We start from the raw sequence: 21,956 nt of genomic DNA on the forward strand, positions 1-21,956 counted from the left end.
ATTCATTTTTTAAGTTGATATGATTGCAAAGGATAACTATTTTAATTTTAGTTTATGGACGTCTACTTTTCTACTAAGCTAAGTGTTTTCACAACACTACGTTACTAAAGGTAAGAACACTCATCCCCTTTTCAAGTGACTAACTATTAATCAACATTTTTATAACTGCCCTATCCATGGGTGTAGGTTAGGTAGGTTAGGTTAGGTAGCGTGATTATGTTAATGCAGATTAATAGTCAGGCACTTGAACCGGGAGGACCTTGCCTCCCTAAACATAGTGCAGACAAAGACTTAGCGTAGGAAAACCCCATAAACAAATTAAAATATGTTAACAACTACATTAGAATCATTAAATAATTTAGTTAAAGCTGAGGAGGCATATTTTTGTCATAATTGTTTTGGAGCGGTGGTGCTACCGATCACTATGTACAAAGTGTCGTTAGAATGGTCTTAGCATGAAGTTTTGCCATCAAACAAAAAAACTTTGGAATTCTATCAGGGCTCTGCCCCAGTGGCCTTCAAAGTACCCTTGTTATTCTTAGGGAGAAAATGTTTGTTTACATTTGAACAGATGAATACTTTGACATTGACACTAATATTTGAAAGATCTGGTTGTATAAACATTGGAGATAATATAATATAACAGATAGATAATATAACACAAGATAATATAAGATAATATAACAGTCAGATATGTGCAATAAGGATCTTCTCTTATATTAATACGAGAGGGCTGTTTTTTCTGAACATTACTCCTCCCTTATTTGTGGACCAATCTCTACAATTAGGGTATCAAAAGATTCGGTGTAATTCGTAGTTTTGCATTAAGATTTTAGCATTTTAAAGTTCCTACCCTTGAGGGCGTGAGGCCTTTCTAAGGTCGGGTTTTCACCATAAGAATTACATTGAACAAATTTAAAAACAAAAAAAAACAGCTGTATATAAAAAGAAACTCACCAGCTTCTTGGGAGTAAATAATGGTATGGTCAATGGTAATATTCAGGAGGTTATAGACCAATCCAAGAGTTAATCAGTTTTGTTGGAAGAACAGAAAATTTCTTAAAAGAAGAAATATTGAAAACAGGAGGAGGTTAAGAGGAAATCTTATAAGTATGAGAAGAGTAGTTGGGAGCACTGGTCTAACAGTAAGAAATCCAGATACACAATCACTTGGAGAGATGAATAATTTTGACCAGTTCTGCTATATGCAGCTTATTTTGCAAGTAAAAAATCATGAAGTCAAAGTGGGTAAAGAAAACCTACCTAATGTCAGATCAAATGAATACATACAAGAAATGTTTACTGGTAACAGCTATAAGTCGGTTTTAAACTTATCGAAATCGAAAATTATGACTGTTATTACTTCAGTTTTGGTACTTGACAATTGCTCGATTTCGAGCAACAGGCACACTAGTCCTCAATTACTCCTTTGAACGTGGGTTTTCAACTACATCCTACTCTATTAAATTATCAATATATAATGTATATAATAATGTGTTAATAGTAATGACCTAAATATGCAGCTAGAGGGTATTCATCTCTGAACAGACTGTCAGAAACGGTAAGTGCGACTCTCGTCCAGAACAAATATTGGTGTATTTATAGTGGCACTTGGTCCCACCGATGCTGTCTACTTCGTTAGGTTAACGCCATCTCACTCCACAACACTCTGTTGCAGTTGTGCTTCCTGTGGCTTGCACCTGAAGTTATTCCTTGTTTAGCAGCAGTTTATCACAGAAGTATTTATTATGACGGGTTTCTTTGTATATAGTCTACTTCTACGTTGTTAGATTATCAGCAGCAACACGTATTCCAACCAACATTCCAATATACGTGGAGCAACCATATTCCTGACGCAGGACAACATTAGTTGCGTCAGTTTTTCGTTTTTGATTTTTTTCCTGCCCCTTTATAAAAACGTAATTTTTATTATTTGGGAAAAACATTTTTAATTTCGTGCAGTTGCCCATTATTATATTTTACTGAGGGAAAACAGTGAAGTTTGAGCACACTTGAGAAGTAACTACTAGTCGGGGAAAAAGGTTTAGACAATCGAGTTTGGAGCTTACAGAAAAGTAACCAAACTACTTAGAAAATCATAGAGCATATAACAAACTTCATTGTTTTATTCTACATATTGCTGCCAAAACATTTTTTTTAGCTCGTTTAAAAATCTATTATGACAGTAAGCAGCTAAAATCCCTTTTTTTAGAGTATCAAAAACCATCTTCTGTCATTAAAAATTCCCACAATGTAAACTAAACTTCAAAACTTGATCAAACTTGAATACAATTCATAAATCTCCTTTTTAAACTAATAACCTTTAAGCAACAGTCTAAATTCCATTATTCATCCTTTTATAGGCATAATTCCATATAACTTGGTTACTATAAATATTTAAATAGCAACCCAGCAGACGCACAGGCAGCACTTGCCTATGTCTGCTGTATTTCATACAATCAATTTAATTTAGTTTATACAGAAATGTTCTTTTTTATTCTTCGTCTTAGTTTTATTTTGTAAGTATTTTGTATTAAAAAGTGTGTCATTGTTTTCTGTATATATTATGTGGAAATAAATAAACATTCATTCATTCATTCATTCATTCATTCACAATATACACACATATATGAATTATTTTGTTTGTTTTCAGAATTTTACTTAACCCAAAAAAGTTTTTGTTGTTAATTTTGTAAGTTACCTTTTTCTCAAAAACGGCAAACGGTGGAAAAAAATTAAAAGCCTGAGTTGAAGGGGATTCTTTCGGTATTTGGAGTATTCAAAATGCTCTAGAAAATCATGCATTACCTTGTCATACATTTTTTAACCAACTGAATATCTTGCAAGGAAAAATTAGCTTCTGTCTTATATAATGCATCTAATGGCTATAATACAAATTTCAACGTTGAAAATATTCTTTACAGTACTAGCAAAGTAGTATGTATAGTCTGATTTTCTAACTCCGAGGCAGATCTGAAGGATCGCAACATACACTGTTGCGGTGTAGTGGACTGTTTATTTTGATCCGATTGTACTGTGATGCTTCTTAGCCACATGGTTAGTGTCCGGTAAATGCTGCTGCTCTACATAAAATACTAGGAATATTGTTGCTGTTGATACTTTATTCCATTCCTTGTCCCAAAGGAATGCTTTGATGTTCATCGATTATTTTTTAGAAAAGTAGAATTTGTGGAGGGTATTTGCGGGTTTGACACAGCTATGAAAGTGGGCGTAGCTGTGCTTCAGTTGGAGATCAAGTAGATATGTTCTGAATCATTCAAATAGTTTAACAAACATTCATGAATAAGATTAGGATTTTTAATTATCTCCTTTCAAGGTGGATTATGTTGTAGTTTCATCGCTTTGATATTGTTATAGCTTTACATCCCAACTACTTCAATATTAGACCTAGTAGCTTATTTGAAATAAATGAAGCGCCTTAATTAAATAAAAAAGAACTCTAAACATTGATGAGTAAATAAAGAAAATCTTATGGGAATGTTCACCCAAGAGGATATCCTGACCTTTATAATCTCTAGACGTTTCTACTTCAGCTAAAAAAAAACTACAAATTACATAGAGAAAGAGCAGTGTTCATTTTCCACAGAGAATGCCATTTGAGAATAGTTAACAAGAACAAAACAATAGATAAACCCACAGCACACGCTGCTTTATTTGGTATAAAAATTCAAACACTAGAGTATGCGCTTATTTTCAAACTTCAAAAAACAACCATTATCTATAAGTCCTTAAATAACACTAGATTAAAGTGGAGTTGCAGATGGTACAAATTTGATGGCAAACAATCTCTACAGTACTCAAACTGCTGTTTGCGTTGGTCTGTTGATTCGGCTCTATTTCCTAGACCTCATACCGACAACAAGATTGCTTTATTATGAGTCTGGTTGCAGTTTCCATCATCGCCTGTGGTTCCAGCTATTTCGCAAGGTGATGCTCTGTTTGCCGCGATCAAAGTGAATAGCCGCCACCAACCACAAGATGGGCTCTCGGTCAAAACTGGGATGTGGGTCGAAGCTACGATGAAACCTATGGTGCCATCTTTGGCGGGAACTTTGTGAAAAACACATTTTTAAAAGGATAACAAGGATTCGATTAAAAATTATCCCTCTTTTTCAACACCCTACACATTTTGAAGAAGAAATAAGTACCTATTCCACAGAAGGCCCGCGTTTTAGAAAACGTGCTTTAATCTGTAGACTAATACAGAGAAGTCTTGAGGTCTCATAGTTTTTAGAAACCCTTTCAGTCATGCAGAAAATTGTCTGATAAAGAGCAAATTGTGAGTATGGTCTTTTTATATTTTCAAAGACACGATATGGATACTTTAACAGTAAGATTGAAATTTAGTTGCACAATGGTTTTCCAACTACAAACATTAAAAGTACCAACTTACAATTGAACATCTAAAATAAGGATGAGCACCAGAGCTCGGAAAGATGAAAGTCAACTAATGTCAAGGTCGAGTCGGGTTATATGGAGTGGAAAATGGCTTATAAACCACAGTGTCCCAAAATGGAGCCATTCTCCCTCAACATGTGAGAACAGCTGGCGAGGATTCAAGAGCTCTTGGACTCACCACAGAAAATAATGCAATGACTCTTCAGTCTCGAGACTGGCGGAACATAAGTCTGAAAAGACTGTAGCACATTATAAGCATTCAAACAGTCAATATAGTGATTTAACTCAAATAAATATTAACACCTTTCAATGAAGATCACCCAAACGATTAGTTGAATATTCACAAACTGTGTTTATGCAAAGATGCCGTCATAAATTAGAAATTTGCAAGGGCAATAAAGAAGAATAAATATGTTGTAGGAAAATATTTGTCTACCCATTCAGTTACAAACTGCAAAAAACAATATAATTCAACACATGATAAGAAAACATCCTGATGTAGTAAGAGATTGAGAAATGTGCTGAAGAGGTGCAAATTTTCTCGTGTTATTAATTATTAACTCAAAAGATTTAGAACATATCAAACATTTAATTAAGGATTACAGCCTAGAGTAGTAAATAAGCACCATCTATCTATTGGTCTAACATGCAACGATACTGCAAATCCACTCTTTCTGTAGCCTAATTCATAAAATAATAGACATTTGAAATCTTAGTTGCTATATCAGAGTTGCATCAGCCAGATTTATAGACGGCGAATGATCCTTAAAAAACTGTTACTAATTTTCTCTAGGGGCAGACGACGGCGCTTGCGCGGACAGGAATAGACCCGTCGCGGCGTTGCCAGCTCGCTCTACTCATTGTTATACTCTTGATGACGGATAGATACAACTCTCATCTTCCAAATTGAAATCTATGAATAGTGTTTGTGTACTTGGTATACAGTTTGAACTGAGCAACAACATCATATGGCTGGGGTTCCGAAAAACGCCGATACCAAAATTTACCTTTTGCTGGTACTTTAGGAAATAGAACTTGTTTAATTTATCTAAAATACGTCTACGTCTATGGCTTTAAGTACTGTGGAGCAGTAAAGGGAGAGAAATTTTGCGTATAATCCACGGCATGTCTGCTGATCAGAAATATTCCACCTAAGGTAGTTACTTCTTCCTTAAATCGGAATGGTAAACCCCTAACAATTTGCAGTTAACTCATGAAGGTATTGATTAGAAGCAGCATTGACTTTGTGATGCTAAAGACTATCAATATGCAATAGTCAAGGAAACAGTTAACAGAAGCAGACCCTATTTGATGTTTTACTGTCAACACTTTCCTTTAAGGTCATTTCAAATGCAAATATACGTAAATAATAGAAAATATACGTATATAATATAAAATCCATACATCATAGTTAAAGGGCATTTCCAAAATGGAATAGATCATACTTACTCCGACGTTCAAGGCGACGAAAACGAGGTTAAAATGGCATCGAGCTTATCATATTCATAAGCAACAGATCCAAGACTAAAAGTTTCATCAAATTATTGTTCGCCCCAAGAAAGCCATTGGTCTTGTGCTAGTGCAAGTTTTCATGGCAATAAAGCATTTCTCCAACAGAAGAACGCACCTAGACAATGTACACCTTCTTGGCTCAAGAGTCACAGATAGTCGTTTACTCCGTGTCAGGTAGTGTATGCCAGAACTTGCAAACAATATCGCAGTGATATACTCTTTGTTTACCGTTGTTAAACAAGTGTCGTAGAGTCAGTTTCCAAAACGCTTCTGCCAAACTTTGAAGACAAGGTGTGGAACTGTTTAGTTCTGAGAGTATGCCAGATTCTGCAGACAGTGCATCCTGGCCATGTACTCAACGTTGTACCTCTCAGACCAAGTATATCGCTGATACTCCTAATTTATCCTTGAGAAACTAATGCCTAGTTAATGTCCAAACTGAGCTTGTTAGAATGCGCAGGCAATTTACCTGAAGAATACACATCGTGTTTTACATCTCCTTGTGGTTTGTCAGACTTGGCAAACATTGAATCTCTGTCTTGATAATACTCTTTCAGCAAGTATCTAGTCTATGCCCAAACCGTGTTTGTCACAATCTGCAGACAATGTATCTTGTTTACCCTTGTGGACTGTTGTCTGGTCTGTCCAGCTAGCGACAGACAGGCTCGGAAGTCTGCCACCTGCTAGGGTCGTTGGTCTGATAATTAAGAGTCAGCGTCGCTATTTTCGGACGACCCTGATCTTTCAGCGCCCTGACGCGCCTCGTTGTTGGTCACTTGTTTATCGTCGAGCTCTTATCTCATCTGGAGGGAAAATCTCGAGTTTCCCGCGTCTCGAAATGATATAATGGCCAAATGTACCACGAGCATGAGTCATATCTGGCGAACGTTCAGTTAGTCTGGCCAGTTGGCTGGGCTGAGAACGTCGCTGCCGATGAAACACCTAGTTCACACCTGGGAGAGGAGAGCTAAACAATTTGTTTCCATGGCGTAAAGCTAAATACATTTCCCCATAGAATAGTAATCCAAGTGTTGTTTCAGAAGATACAGTATATTTTCTTGTCTTGACTTGATGTAGCCTATTTGTAATTTTGCTTGGGCGACCTTTTAGTGGAATACACTTTTGAGGGGATGTATTCCCGAAACGTAAGTGAATTTTTCAAACTTGTTTTGAATACACTTACCTTTAAATACTTGTTTTTATTTTGTTTAAAAAAGTACATCCGCAATGTAGAGAAGAGTTTCGATAATACTCCTCCCCAAGCTGACTGCTAAGTAGTGATTTTTAAGTCCTAATACATTCAAAATCCTTAATTTAAATGATTCAACAATAAAGATGGGTCCTACACTGCCCCTTCACGTCTGTGGCAATGTAACCTTCCAAAGGAAAAGTACGTTTTCTCGCATACATGCATGAAGAGTATAAATAATAATTTATATTGCCTATCCTCACAAGGAGTTAGAATCTACAGCTGAAACATGACGAGTTTTTGTAATCCTCAGACAAATACATCAAAATGAGAAGCGCAGTGGAAGTAGAAGCATGGCATGAGCCAAATTGAGGTTTCATCAAGATAGTGATAATGTTGTCAACAAAAGTGGTGTGAACAAATGCGGGAACATTAACAAGACCACGGTTGGCTGGCTTGAGCTGCACGTCATCCACGGTTCCCACCTATTCTATTGTCAGACATGCGACTTCTGAGAATTACTGCAGTTATCGCGGGAAATCATACTCATAAGACGTAGAAACCGAGGGAGTCCATGCAAGCGTCTTTAATCAAAATCAAGCAACAGTTGTTCTAGCTAAAAAATTCTCTTGTTGAATTGGGATGTGATGGTAACAAAGTGTTACTCTTGTACGAGATTTAGATGGTGTTCAGTGTGAAAAATTGTTCACTAGACAAAAAGAAATATATCAATAGAAACAGAACTGAACCGTTTGTGGTTACATGTTTAATCTCTTATATCCGCTATCATAATCTATAATATCTGTAAAAGATTGCATTCATGACTAAAAGAGTTTCAATGTGTGCATTGCATTTACTAATAAGTTAATTCACGCAATTCCTAGGCTATTCTTTCATGCTCAAGGCTGTCCAAGTCTTTTGACGTAGGTGTAAGCCGGGCTTGTATGTAGACTACCGTAGCTAGAGCTGCCAAAAACGACAGCCTACACGATTCATTCACAACCCCTCTCGCCCTTTGCTCCTATTGGCTAATATTTTGAGGTTTGGATAAAGGCCTAATTGATTTGTAGTATTAGCCAACAGTATGTTTAACTTCAGCTGATCAATTTTGAAACACTTGAATATCCGTGTTATGTTGAGCATGGTTTATCTGTGGTGGTTAAACAAAATACGTTTTAGATTCAATGTACCAGGTTTAGGTAAAATATAATAGAATTGAGTAGAGTAGGAATCTTAGGTTAAATGAAGAGTATTCTACCAATTACTGTTTTTGTGAGAAAATGTGTATTTGCAACACAAAAAACCACCAAAGAAAATTCACTTAACTAAAAGTGTTGTCATAAAGGAAAAAAAGAGTCTTTTACTCTACAGCTGGAATTTCAATCTTTGATTAGATTGAGGTCATATGTGCATTCATCAAAGGTTGCGAAGTTTTTATTATATAGATGTAAAGATGTTATCTCCATCAATAACAAATGAGAGTATGTCTTAGTTATTGATTGATGAAATGGGCGGACCCTAGATCCATACAATTACCGTAACTCTTTGTGCACTAATGGCCATTACAAAAAAAAAAACTTAACTAAAAACTATAAAAGTTGTACTTACTGTTGTCGGCGCCACTGGAAGGTTTAACGGGTTGGACGGTAACCGTAGCATACGTCGCCATACTCTCTCCTAATACGCTGATAGCTCTGCACTCGTAGCGACCAGCATCCTCCACGCGGACCCTGGGTATCAGCAGTGAGGACCTCTTCCTGAATCAACAACACACAGATACTATCAGCACAATGTCACATCACCTTGTAGCTCTGCACTCGTAGCGACTAGCATCCTCCACGCGGACCCTGGGTATCAGCAGTGAGGACCTCTTCCTGAATCAACAACACACAGATACTATCAGCACAATGTCACATCACCTTGTAGCTCTACACTCGTAGCGACCAGCGTCCTCCACGCGGACCCTGGGTATCAGCAGTGAGGACCTCTTCCTGAATCAACAACACACAGATACTATCAGCACAATGTCACATCACCTTGTAGCTCTACACTCGTAGCGACCAGCGTCCTCCACGCGGACCCTGGGTATCAGCAGTGAGGACCTCTTCCTGAATCAACAACACACAGATACTATCAGCACAATGTCACATCACCTTGTAGCTCTACACTCGTAGCGACCAGCGTCCTCCACGCGGACCCTGGGTATCAGCAGTGAGGACCTCTTCCTGAATCAACAACACACAGATACTATCAGCACAATGTCACGTCACCTTGTAGCTCTACACTCGTAGCGACCAGCGTCCTCCACGCGGACCCTGGGTATCAGCAGTGAGGACCTCTTCCTGAATCAACAACACACAGATACTATCAGCACAATGTCACGTCACCTTGTAGCTCTACACTCGTAGCGACCAGCGTCCTCCACGCGGACCCTGGGTATCAGCAGTGAGGACCTCTTCCTGAATCAACAACACACAGATACTATCAGCACAATGTCACATCACCTTGTAGCTCTACACTCGTAGCGACCAGCATCCTCCACGCGGACCCTGGGTATCAGCAGTGAGGACCTCTTCCTGAATCAACAACACACAGATACTATCAGCACAATGTCACGTCACCTTGTAGCTCTACACTCGTAGCGACCAGCGTCCTCCACGCGGACCCTGGGTATCAGCAGTGAGGACCTCTTCCTGAATCAACAACACACAGATACTATCAGCACAATGTCACATCACCTTGTAGCTCTACACTCGTAGCGACCAGCATCCTCCACGCGGACCCTGGGTATCAGCAGTGAGGACCTCTTCCTGAATCAACAACACACAGATACTATCAGCACAATGTCACATCACCTTGTAGCTCTACACTCGTAGCGACCAGCATCCTCCACGCGGACCCTGGGTATCAGCAGTGAGGACCTCTTCCTGAATCAACAACACACAGATACTATCAGCACAATGTCACATCACCTTGTAGCTCTACACTCGTAGCAACCAGCATCCTCCACGCGGACCCTGGGTATCAGCAGTGAGGACCTCTTCCTGAATCAACAACACACAGATACTATCAGCACAATGTCACATCACCTTGTAGCTCTACACTCGTAGCAACCAGCATCCTCCACGCGGACCCTGGGTATCAGCAGTGAGGACCTCTTCCTGAATCAACAACACACAGATACTATCAGCACAATGTCACATCACCTTGTAGCTCTACACTCGTAGCGACCAGCGTCCTCCACGCGGACCCTGGGTATCAGCAGTGAGGACCTCTTCCTGAATCAACAACACTCAGATACTATCAGCACAATGTCACATCACCTTGTAGCTCTACACTCGTAGCAACCAGCATCCTCCACGCGGACCCTGGGTATCAGCAGTGAGGACCTCTTCCTGAATCAACAACACACAGATACTATCAGCACAATGTCACATCACCTTGTAGCTCTACACTCGTAGCGACCAGCATCCTCCACGCGGACCCTGGGTATCAGCAGTGAGGACCTCTTCCTGAATCAACAACACACAGATACTATCAGCACAATGTCACATCACCTTGTAGCTCTACACTCGTAGCGACCAGCATCCTCCACGCGGACCCTGGGTATCAGCAGTGAGGACCTCTTCCTGAATCAACAACACACAGATACTATCAGCACAATGTCACATCACCTTGTAGCTCTACACTCGTAGCGACCAGCGTCCTCCACGCGGACCCTGGGTATCAGCAGTGAGGACCTCTTCCTGAATCAACAACACACAGATACTATCAGCACAATGTCACATCACCTTGTAGCTCTACACTCGTAGCGACCAGCATCCTCCACGCGGACCCTGGGTATCAGCAGTGAGGACCTCTTCCTGAATCAACAACACACAGATACTATCAGCACAATGTCACATCACCTTGTAGCTCTGCACTCGTAGCGACCAGCGTCCTCCACGCGGACCCTGGGTATCAGCAGTGAGGACCTCTTCCTGAATCAACAACACACAGATACTATCAGCACAATGTCACATCACCTTGTAGCTCTACACTCGTAGCGACCAGCATCCTCCACGCGGACCCTGGGTATCAGCAGTGAGGACCTCTTCCTGAATCAACAACACACAGATACTATCAGCACAATGTCACATCTGGCCAATCCACAATTGACAGAGTAGTTAGTTGGGGAGTAGAAGACAATAGACAATAGACTAGAAGTGAGCAAAGGTATCTGAAGATTGTGTTCCTCTCGGTTTATTCAGGATTATTTACTCAAAGTCCAATAATTAATGACAGTTGACAGTTTGGTCCATATTCGAACCACCAAAAAAACTACTGATTTTACTGGATCGTATGGAAGTCTTCTGAACAGTAAACGAGCACTATACACACTACATAGGCCAATAGCATAGATAGGATTTTGATCAACGTGGCACGATTTTCTTCAGGGTCACACAAAACTCAAACAGCTATTTAATAACCAAGAGGATTCTCCTACATATTTTCAAGCTACTGACGTTTTCAAAAACCTGAAAGTACCAAATTACGTCAAATAACACTTGTAATAATATATTTACACGTATACGGTTTACTCAAAAAACGGTAAATACATATAAAAGATGGTCATCGGTTATGATTGGACACTCCAATCATCATCAGACCCAATAGGCGAATGACAAGAATCTCAATGGTGTCTCTTATGTACTACAGTATTGGCTCCCAGAAGTAGGCCTACCGGCCATTAAGATTCTTGTCATTCGCCTATTGGATCTGATGATTGGAGTGTCCAATCATAATCGGTCACCACTTACCATATATTTATATTTACCGTCTTGTTAGTAAACAGTATAAGTGTAAATACTATACCTGTTATTAACGTATTTTTGTACTTTCAGGCAACGATGATGTTCAAGAAGTAATTTAGTTTTCTAAAACGGCAACTTTACGATTAGTAGGCAAACACCATAACCACAGCTACCTAGCTAAATGCTTGATACTATTATGGCTATATAGCAATCTAACAAGAACTTTCTACTCTAAAACATAACTCGTCTCTCGCCAGACCACACAAACTTTAAACAGCAAGTATCGAAGATGATTCTCCCACGGTTTCACTGTGTGCCATTGGCGCAGACCGCTCTGCCTTTTCCTGATGCACATTCAAGGTAAATACATTGTTTTAGCGTGTGCTCGCCCCCTCGTTCTCTGCCGTGTCACCCGCCCACCACCTGCATATCTACTCCTCCACGTCTGCAACCCACTATAGTCAAATTAGTTTATCATTGCGCCTGCCTTGCAACTTTAATCAGGCGAGCTTGGAACCTGTTGGTGACAAAAATTGACTATCACGGCATGAAAAATATTTTTTTTAATTTAATTTTTTTTTTCGAAGAGAAAAGTCGAGTTTTTTTCTGCAACCCACTGTAGTCAAGTTAGTTAATCATTGCGCCTGCCTTGCAACTTTAATGAGGCGAGCTTGGAACCTATTGGTGACAACAGTTGAGTATACGGCTTAAAAATTATTTTCTTACATTTTTTAAGATAATGGTATAATTATTTTTCAGCATCACACTATAGTCAAATTGCTTAGTCAATGGCTTTGGTCATTGTGCCTTACAACTTTAACTAGGCAAGCTTGGAACCTATTAATGACGAAATTGAGTATACGGCTTAAAAAAATATTTATTTAAAATTTTGAAGATGATGGTCTAATTATTTTTCAGCGTCACACCATAGTCAAATTCTTTGGTCATTGTGCCCTACAACTTTAACTAGGCAAGCTTGGATCCTGTTAGTGACAAAAATTGACTACAATAGTTTGAAAAATAAATTTTTGAAGATAATAACATTTTAAGATCATTAATTTTCTGTAATCCACTTTAGTCAAGTTAGTTAAGGATTGAGCCTGCTTTGCTACTTTAGTTAGTAAAGCTTGGTACGTCTCGGTGACACTGTTTTAGGCCACTATGTTTATGTTAGGTTATCATTTCGGCTGCCTTGCAACTGTAATCAGAGGAGATTGAAGCATCTTGGTAAAAGAAAGTGACTATAAACCTTGACAATAGAACCAGATATTTCCTTGTTAAGGTTGCAGCCAGTTATTGGATAAAAATGGAGTTGGGTTGAGCCGCCGACGTTGTGTGTCGATGTTTATTACTCATTTTTTCTATGTGTTTTTTACAGCCATTTAACAATCCGTCTTGAAAGTTCATAATATTTTCTTAGGAATGAAAATAATTAAGAAGAATATGAAAACAATTTTAAGCATGTCAAATTAAATTTTGATTTAGCAAAATGGAATTATTCAGTTAAAAGACCGAAGACATAAAATTAGAGTGCACTGTTTAAATGTCTCATTAAAAACTAACTGACATATTCTCATAGCCAGTTTTATATCTTCGTCTACTCACATTTATCCTTAGCAGTTCTTGTGAATTAATAACACATCAAAACTAGTCAATGCACAACAAATAATATTGAAGTCTTGCTGCATTTGGAAGGCTTTAAATTCAAGTTAGTTGATGTTTTATTAATAAAAATATGCTTGTTTGAGCTAACTCTTGATCGGTGTAGGAGAGCCAAGTATAAGATGCTCTTGAAGATCCACCTTGAAACTCTTCTGGTGATCGTTAACTTAATGAAATATTTGACTTTTGGCACACGATTTGCAATGTTGAAATGTGTACTTTACAAACATGCCAAGAGTAGGAGACTCTTTAGTTTATAAATACGTTTTGAGGGTAGTCGGTAATGGGTTTTTCAGTTTCCTAAAATTAAATTTACAAAATCGTTTTTCTGTTCTTAACATAAATCCTCAAAATCATATTATCTGAATGATCTATCTATCAAAATCCAAAATCTACTAGGCCTACTGAAAGTGTCTTCAAAATTTTGAATAAGGTATTTTATATTTTCTAAAATCATTAAGTAATTTTGGATAAATATGTTTCTCATTCAGCCTTTTTTATATGGTTTCCTGTTCACAGCACAAATTTTAGTAATAAAACTAGATTGGGTACAAGTTCAAAATGATCTAACACTTAACAAATTGCTGTTGGAGTAAAACTAGTGAATAATTTTTTTCAATATTCAGTATTTCAGTATTTCAATAGATAAGCTAGTAAATGAAATCACAATTAAGAGACTAAATAGATATTAAAAATTAATTATTTTGCTAAACATACTATGAAGACTGCACTTAAACAATTTACAAATAGTTGAAAACCCATACAACTAAAACGAATACTATTCATTGGGGAAAACAATTTCCATCATTTCGAGTGAAAATTAAAAAAATTTGAAACTGGCTAAACTAAACTCTACTGTCCTAATTATGAAGGATATAATTACGTTTACGGAGCCGTCTGGCTTTTATTTACAAACAGTGCCAACCAGAGCAGTGAACTCCTGTATTTACAAACAGTCTCTGCGATGACCAGACGTCTCGTGGGGAGGTAGAGGTCACTTTCCAATAGGAAAAAGGGAAAACTAGAGGTCACTTTACATCAGAAAACAGGGGAGCTGGGGTCACTTTCCAATAGGAAAACAGGAAAACTAGAGGTCACTTTACAACACAAAAAAGGGGAGGTAGAGGTCACTTTCCAATACGAAAACGGGGAAACTAGATGTCACTTTCCAATAGGATACATAGGAACTAGAGGTTACTTTCCAATAGGAAAAAGGGAAACTAGAGGTCACTTTAGAACAGAAAACGGGGAAACTAGAGGTCACTTTACAACACAAAATAGGGGAGTTAGGGGTCACTTGCCAATACGAAAACGGGGAACTAGATGTCACTTTCCAATAGCAAAACGGGGAGACTAGAGGCCACTTTCCAACAAAACAGGGGAACTAGAGGTTACTTTCCAATAGGAATATTGGAAAACTAGAGGTTACTTTCCAATAGGAATATTGGAAAACTAGAGGTTACTTTCTAAAAGTAAAAAAGGGAAGTAGAGTTTATTTTCTAATAGGAATATTGGAAAACTAGAGGTTACTTTCAAATTGCAATGGGAAATGGGGAAACTCGAGGTCACTTTCCAATAGGAAAACAGGAAAACTAGAGATAAATTTTGAATAGGAAAACGGGAAAACTAGAGGTCACTTTGTAATAGAGAAACTAGTAAAACTATGGATTACTTTAAAATTCACATGAGAGATAAGTAGATAAGGGGGCTATGTAACAGTTTCAAAAATCATCACTCCATTCATATAGTGTTTCCGATTACCTAACTACACTGTTCCATCTCAAATCTAGAAAATTATAAAACATACATCTCAATTTTGGGTTAGAACTTAGAAAACTACTACTGTACAATCCCAATCTAACAGACCAAGTCCGCTAGTTCCCCCGGTTCAAGTTCGCTCTTCCCGACTCGTAACCGATGCTTCCCGGTCCCCAGGGTTCGGAAGTCGTACAAATAAGATGTGCGGTCGGATTACAACGGTAGAGCAGAGGCGAGTGTCCGCGATGACGTCATGGCTTGGGAGGCTGCCACAAGGTCGGTCTACGGTCTACTTCCCACCGACGTCGTCATTACGTTTACGCGTTCGCGCCCAAAACTCCCGAGTTGCGCTTACCTGTACACGTCAAACGGAGAGATTTTGGATGTAACCATGGAGGAATTTTTTTTATAGATTTGAAGTACATACTGAAGAAGCACTTCTTGATATTACCTATAATTATAGAAAAAAATGGGTTGGAATTTTTTCACCCCCTGTGGGAAAGGGGGGAGGTGATTTTTCACGTTTTACAAGGGTTTACTGTATCATGTACGGATTAAAACCAATAAAAGATAATTAATAACGTTTTGTTTCTAAGTGTTTCTTAACGTATGCTCTATGATCTGTAGGATGGGTTTTGTTTGAATACAAAAGTTAATTGTCAACAAAACCAGACAGTCCTAGGTTGAAACAATCACCATACATTTTAAACTTTAACTATTTTCTTTAAGGTAAATAAAAATCGTAGGCTCTTATATTTTATGTTTCTTAAATATTAATAGAGAAAAGAACATGCCAAATTTCTTTTTTTAATTCAGTTTTTTTCATAAACCACCCCCTTAAATATTGATTTTAAAGAGCTACAGTTCTTATTCTATTGTAAAATGATGGGTTAAATAGTATTTTTGTTGTAATTAAAACTGTTCATTGACAACCAAGCACAGTACTGGAAGTTGTAAAACCGCTTATAGAAACAATTACCAGCTATCAAGATTGATATCAGATGCTTACAATTGAATAAGAAATTTCATGTCGATAGTTTGACTTTAAAAGATGGAAAGATCTTGTTAAAAACACTTTTTGACGAAGGAGAGTTTCCAAGACCACGGTATAATCATTGTCTAGAGAGTTTGAAGATAGTGCTGGTTGAAATTGAAAAATTCTTATTCCAAAAACAGTTAGATATTTATCTTAAGCCTACATTTTAACGAAGAAGAAAGTATTGTTGCTTACTTTTTGTACTGTATCCTCGTATTCCTCGTGGCGTTTATCCGCTGACCATCCTTCAGCCACAGCATGGCGGGCAGAGGGTTGCCGCTACATCTGCAGACCAGCCTCAGTCTCTCCTTCACCTTGACTGTCACGTCCCGTAGTCCCCAAACGTCCACGGGCCTGACTGGAACATACCACAGACATTAGAGTTCTGCAGAGGTACAGAGAGATGTTACATCTGTAGACCAGCCTCAGTCTCTCATTCACCTTGACTGTCACGTCCCACAGTCCCCACACGTCCACGGGCCTGACTGGAACATACCACAGACATTACAGTTCTGCAGAGGTACAGAGAGATGTTACATCTGCAGACCAGCCTCAGTCTCTACTTCACCTTGACTGTCACGTCCCGCAGTCCCCACACGTCCACGGGCCTGACCGGAACATACCACAGACATTACAGTTCTGCAGAGGTACAGAGAGATGCAAACTCTGCAGACCAGCCTTAGTCTCTCCTTCACATTGACTGTCACGTACCGTAGTCCCCAAACGTCCACGGGCCTGACTGGAACATACCAAAGACATTAAAGTTCTGCAGAGGTACAGAGAGATGTTACATCTGCAGACCAGCCTCAGTCTCTCCTTCACCTTGACTGTCACGTCCCACAGTCCCCACACGTCCACGGGCCTGACTGGAACATACCACAGACATTACAGTTCTGCAGAGGTACAGAGAGATGTTACATCTGTAGACCAGCCTCAGTCTCTCCTTCACCTTGACTGTCACGTCCCGTAGTCCCCACACGTCCACGGGCCTGACCGGAACATACCACAGACATTACAGTTCTGCAGAGGTACAGAGAGATGCAAACTCTGCAGACCAGCCTTAGTCTCTCCTTCACATTGACTGTCACGTCCCGCAATCCCCACACGTCCACGGGCCTGACTGGAACATACCACAGACATTACAGTTCTGCAGAGGTACAGAGAGATGCTGCATCTGCAGACCAGCCTCAGTCTTTCCTTCGCCTTGACTGTCACGTCCCGCAGTCCCCACACGTCCACGGGCCTGACTGGAACATACCACAGACATTAGAGTTCTGCAGAGGTACAGAGAGATGCTGCATCTGCAGACCAGCCTCAGTCTTTCCTTCACCTTGACTGTCACGTCCCGCAGTCCCCACACGTCCACGGGCCTGACTGAAACATACCACAGACATTAGAGTTCTGCAGAGGTACAGAGAGATGCTGCATCTGCAGACCAGCCTCAGTCTCTCCTTCACCTTGACTGTCGCGTCCCGTAGTCCCCACACGTCCACGGGCCTGACTGAAACATACCACATACATTACAGTTCTGCAGAGGTACAGAGAGATGCAACACTTGCAGACCAAATCTGCGTCGGAGAAATCATATTTATTAGTTTTATAGATTTGAAAATGGAGAAACTTTAAGAAGGATATTTTTTCTATACCTCCTTATATTGTGTTAAATTGAATATACAGGGGTGGTTAGTACTTAACATTGACATGAACAATATTTGTAAGTTGTATTAACAATGTATAATGAGAAGTGTTATTTTAAAACATGTTCGTTTAAAAAAGTAACCCTGAAATGGCCGCATGATAAAGTATTGAGGCCACATTCGGCAAACTCATTAATGTGATCACAAGGGCCTCATTGAGTAGTGATGACTCCTTGGGCTACTGGACAACTGATTAAATCTTTCTGACGCTGTCACATATACGTAATCTAATAATTATTACAAACTAAAAGGTTTGTGAGACCTACATCAACTTCTGAGTTACATGTTCAGCTACAAAATCGGCAAAAATCATAAAGAATCAATTTACAATAGTTTTTTTAAGCAACTTTTAATGTTGACTGTGTAGTTAATTTAATTGCGCTTTGGAACGATCCCTGATCATTTATTTTTATTGTTTACACTACGGGTAGATGAGAAAGACGAAGTAGCCTAAGTGTCATGTTTCGAGTGTTTGTATACTTAAATATACTTTAAGTTTATATTTGGAGGAAGGAAACGTTTGATAATGTTGAATATATACTTAACAAGTGACAATATTGGTAAAAGGAGGTCCTTAGGGAATAGGGGTGATACTCAGTTTGGGAGCTACGAGGACATGAAAAGCCCTTACAGGAATAAGATGACTGGAGGAGGAGGAAAATTGGATGACGGATGCACCTATTTATTTTTATCAACGGCAATGCCAATAATACAATGTGTTGTATTAAGGTCGTAGAAAGTACTGTATAACTAACGGTCTAGATGTACAAGATATTCACAAGCTTCAGCGAAAGGCTGAATTCAGGTGTGGAGACAAAGACTTGACACTTGAAGAGGGATATACTTGTTTCATGGAGAACTCGTACAAGGCAGATACATTTAGTAAGGAGATGAGTGTACTTTGAAATATTTACTCGTAATAACCATCAAAGCAAAGGATAATTTGAGAAAAGAAGTACTCAAAGAAACGTTTGAAGGAAGAAAATAACTTGTGTGAGTGGTAATAATCAAAAGTAGATAAACTTAAAGAGAAAATACTTGGATAAAATTAGATAGGCAAAAGATATAATCAACGAGCAGAGTGTATATGCCAGGAGGGAGGCTAGTGGCAAGAGCCTCGGCGGGCGGCACGGTCCAACAAGAGAACAAGAGTCGCGGCGGCTGTGGACATCCAAGTCTCTACCTCCGGGGTCGTATGGAAATGAACCCACATCAAGGGGTCCGTCTATTAATAAATTCAGCAGCCGGGAGACTTCATTCGGGAGTTCCCATTGTCTATGGCAACGAGCTTTTAAACGGCTGCAAAAACCGCACGGAATGTCCAATTGACAAAGAAGTTATGCCAAAACGGTTCAGAGGCTATGTCTCCTTTCGGCGAGGTCTCCGGGTATGGCAGTGGTCCCTGCATAATACGCGCATTCCAGCGTCGGCCCGCTTTGTCTTACAACTGATGCTTCATCGTCGTTATTGACACCAGAGACCACCATCACCACCCACAAACTCCAGCTTCCAGACACCAGAGAACTCCACCGGCTGCTGGCTCACATGATAGAGGGTTAGTACTTTGGACCCATCTGCCAGGAAATGAAGACATTTTTTTCGTTTAAGAACTGTCTCCATTTTGAAGCTCTCACTCCATGATCTTTACGACAGTGCTATTAGTTGGGGATGGAAAATCTCCGCGCAACTACATTTCAACACCTCCTACTTCACATGTTGGAGCTAAATAATTAATCAACCGGCTTTCTATTCTTGGCCATTTAAAATTGAAAAACTAGCTCTTGTTTGATACTAACCTTTTGCTTAAATATATACAAAATAAAAATAAACCCCTCAAGAATCATTATTTGTTTTTAAGATCATTAGCAAAACTGGGAAATAACAGGTATTGCAGACCAGCTAGCAAGAATTGACCAGAATTGGGTTGTTCGATTTGTCCAGAAGAATCGTGTTGGCAATCGTCTTTGTTAATGCACTGTCTAGTTTAGGAAACTAATTTCTAAACTTTAGGCTAGGACTATAAAATCGTCAAATAACTAAAACCATTGGTTGATTTGCAGGTTTTTAACCCAGGACCTCAAAAATCGAAGCCACACGCACTGCCACAAAAAAATAGAGACCAGATTGTTCCCAAAGACGTCTTACTACGACCGCGGACAACATTGTCCCCGACCGCCTAATTACTTGACACTATGGACCACCTGATTCACTCGCTGGTCATCCGATACCAGCTTAGTCGCCACCCGCCGAACCGGAGAATGTCGTCTGAGACCCGGACTACTTCACTGACCTTAGTCTCGTGGGAATTTTAATGAAGTAAAACCATAGTTATTGAAACACATTTTGCGACACATTTTCGTAATGATTTTATAATTTATTATTTCAAGGTAAAGGACAAGCATCTAGAATATACTAGTAAGTGACAACACCTGCATTCAGTTTTTCCACACTATATGATATTATTCGTCAGCTAGCGTTGCTGCTAGAATAATAAGTTATTATTATTACATTGTTGTCTGTAAGTGAGTAGAAACACACATTGTTCGCGCTTTAGAAAAACCAAGGACATTCAGCATGCTTTTTCATTCCGGTTATGCCACGGAGTTACTTTTAATACTTAAATGATTTTGAACCAAGTGTATGTCACTTCATTGGCAAGTAAGTAATTAGATAAATTAATATTTGTAGGAAAATATCACAATTTGTGCACGCCTGTAAATCCATAGATCACAAAAACGTCTACTCGTGTACCCAAACATCACGAATGTAGTCCTATGTTCAAAGATCATATGAAAGATTTGTCCAGTCCAAAGACCACAAACAAGCCATTCCATTCATCTACAGGCCACCGAATCTCACTCCGTGTGTACCCTTTAAGAACACATCTCTGCACAGTTAAGATGCCACAATTACGAATTGCCGTATATCCAAAGACCACAAGCGAAGTCTGCATGTCCAAAGACCTCCGAAAAACGAATTTTCGTGCATCCAAACACCAGCAGAATGTTGGCTGTCCTGAAACCTCAAGAACACATTTGAGGGCAGTAATGCAACATACCACAATAACAAATATCGGTGTTTCTTAAGACTTAAGACTTAAGGCCTGTGTCTAAAGACCTAAAAACGAATTTGCGCACATCCAAACACCAACAGAACGAACTCCGTATGTCCTGACACCTCAAGAACTCATTTGACACTAATGCAAAATACAACAACACATACCCGTGTTTCCAAGACCACAAGCGAAGTCTGTGTCCAAAGACCTCCAAAGAACGCATGTCCGAAGTCGACCACAAACGTATGTCCGGCCAGCGGTGCCGGCGGCCCTTATCTCTGACTCTGCAGGTGTACTATTCATTATTGATCCCACCAACAATCAACGACACGGAATGCGTGAACATAAAACTAATTATTGCTTGACGAGGTCTGATTAATTCCCAGCGCAAGTTCCCACACGGCAAACCCGCTAACCATCTCATTGCCCCCCGCAAATCCGATTATGGTCTTGCCAAGTCCGCATCTACGAGGACGGAATAGCTGCAGGAACAAAAACGCAAACAGGAGTTGCATGTTTTTCTAGGTGAAGAGGTTTGAATTTTTTTATTGTATGAAAAACGTAATTATGTGCGAGTTCGATTAAAATTTCGACTTGAGAGTTTGGGTTGAAATATCCGCAGTCTTAATGCACCACCTGGTTTAATTGGTGCGAACAACAGAATTGTGTTTTGCCAAAAAGTGTAAACTCAAAAAAATAAATAATTCAGGATTTTACCGAAGGTCATTTACTTGTAATAATAAATGTGGCAGAGTGATACTTGAAGTGGTTAAAATTAAAATAAAGCAAACGTTCAAGTGAATGTGCTCAGCAAGCTTGCAGACTAAACAAATTA

General features: G+C 39.3%; 1 protein-coding gene across 3 annotated transcripts in view; it reads right to left on the minus strand.

Moving 5' to 3' along the window:
* The window catches only part of LOC128986831 (protein vein), a 91,666-nt gene that overhangs the window by 14,770 nt on the left and 54,940 nt on the right, over positions 1 to 21,956 (minus strand). For all 3 annotated transcript variants that reach the window (XM_054407385.1, XM_054407383.1, XM_054407384.1), the window contains exons 2-3: positions 16,565 to 16,727; positions 8,729 to 8,877 (exon numbers count right to left, since the gene is read on the minus strand). In XM_054407385.1, coding sequence (XP_054263360.1) covers positions 8,729 to 8,877; positions 16,565 to 16,727 — 312 coding nt within the window. The remainder of the gene's footprint in view (positions 1 to 8,728; positions 8,878 to 16,564; positions 16,728 to 21,956) is intronic.

The sequence above is a fragment of the Macrosteles quadrilineatus genome, unplaced genomic scaffold, assembly GCF_028750875.1.
Source record: "Macrosteles quadrilineatus isolate MER2022 unplaced genomic scaffold, UCM_ALF_1.0 Scaffold_2__2_contigs__length_208266976, whole genome shotgun sequence".
Taxonomy (NCBI): Eukaryota; Metazoa; Arthropoda; class Insecta; order Hemiptera; family Cicadellidae; genus Macrosteles; species Macrosteles quadrilineatus.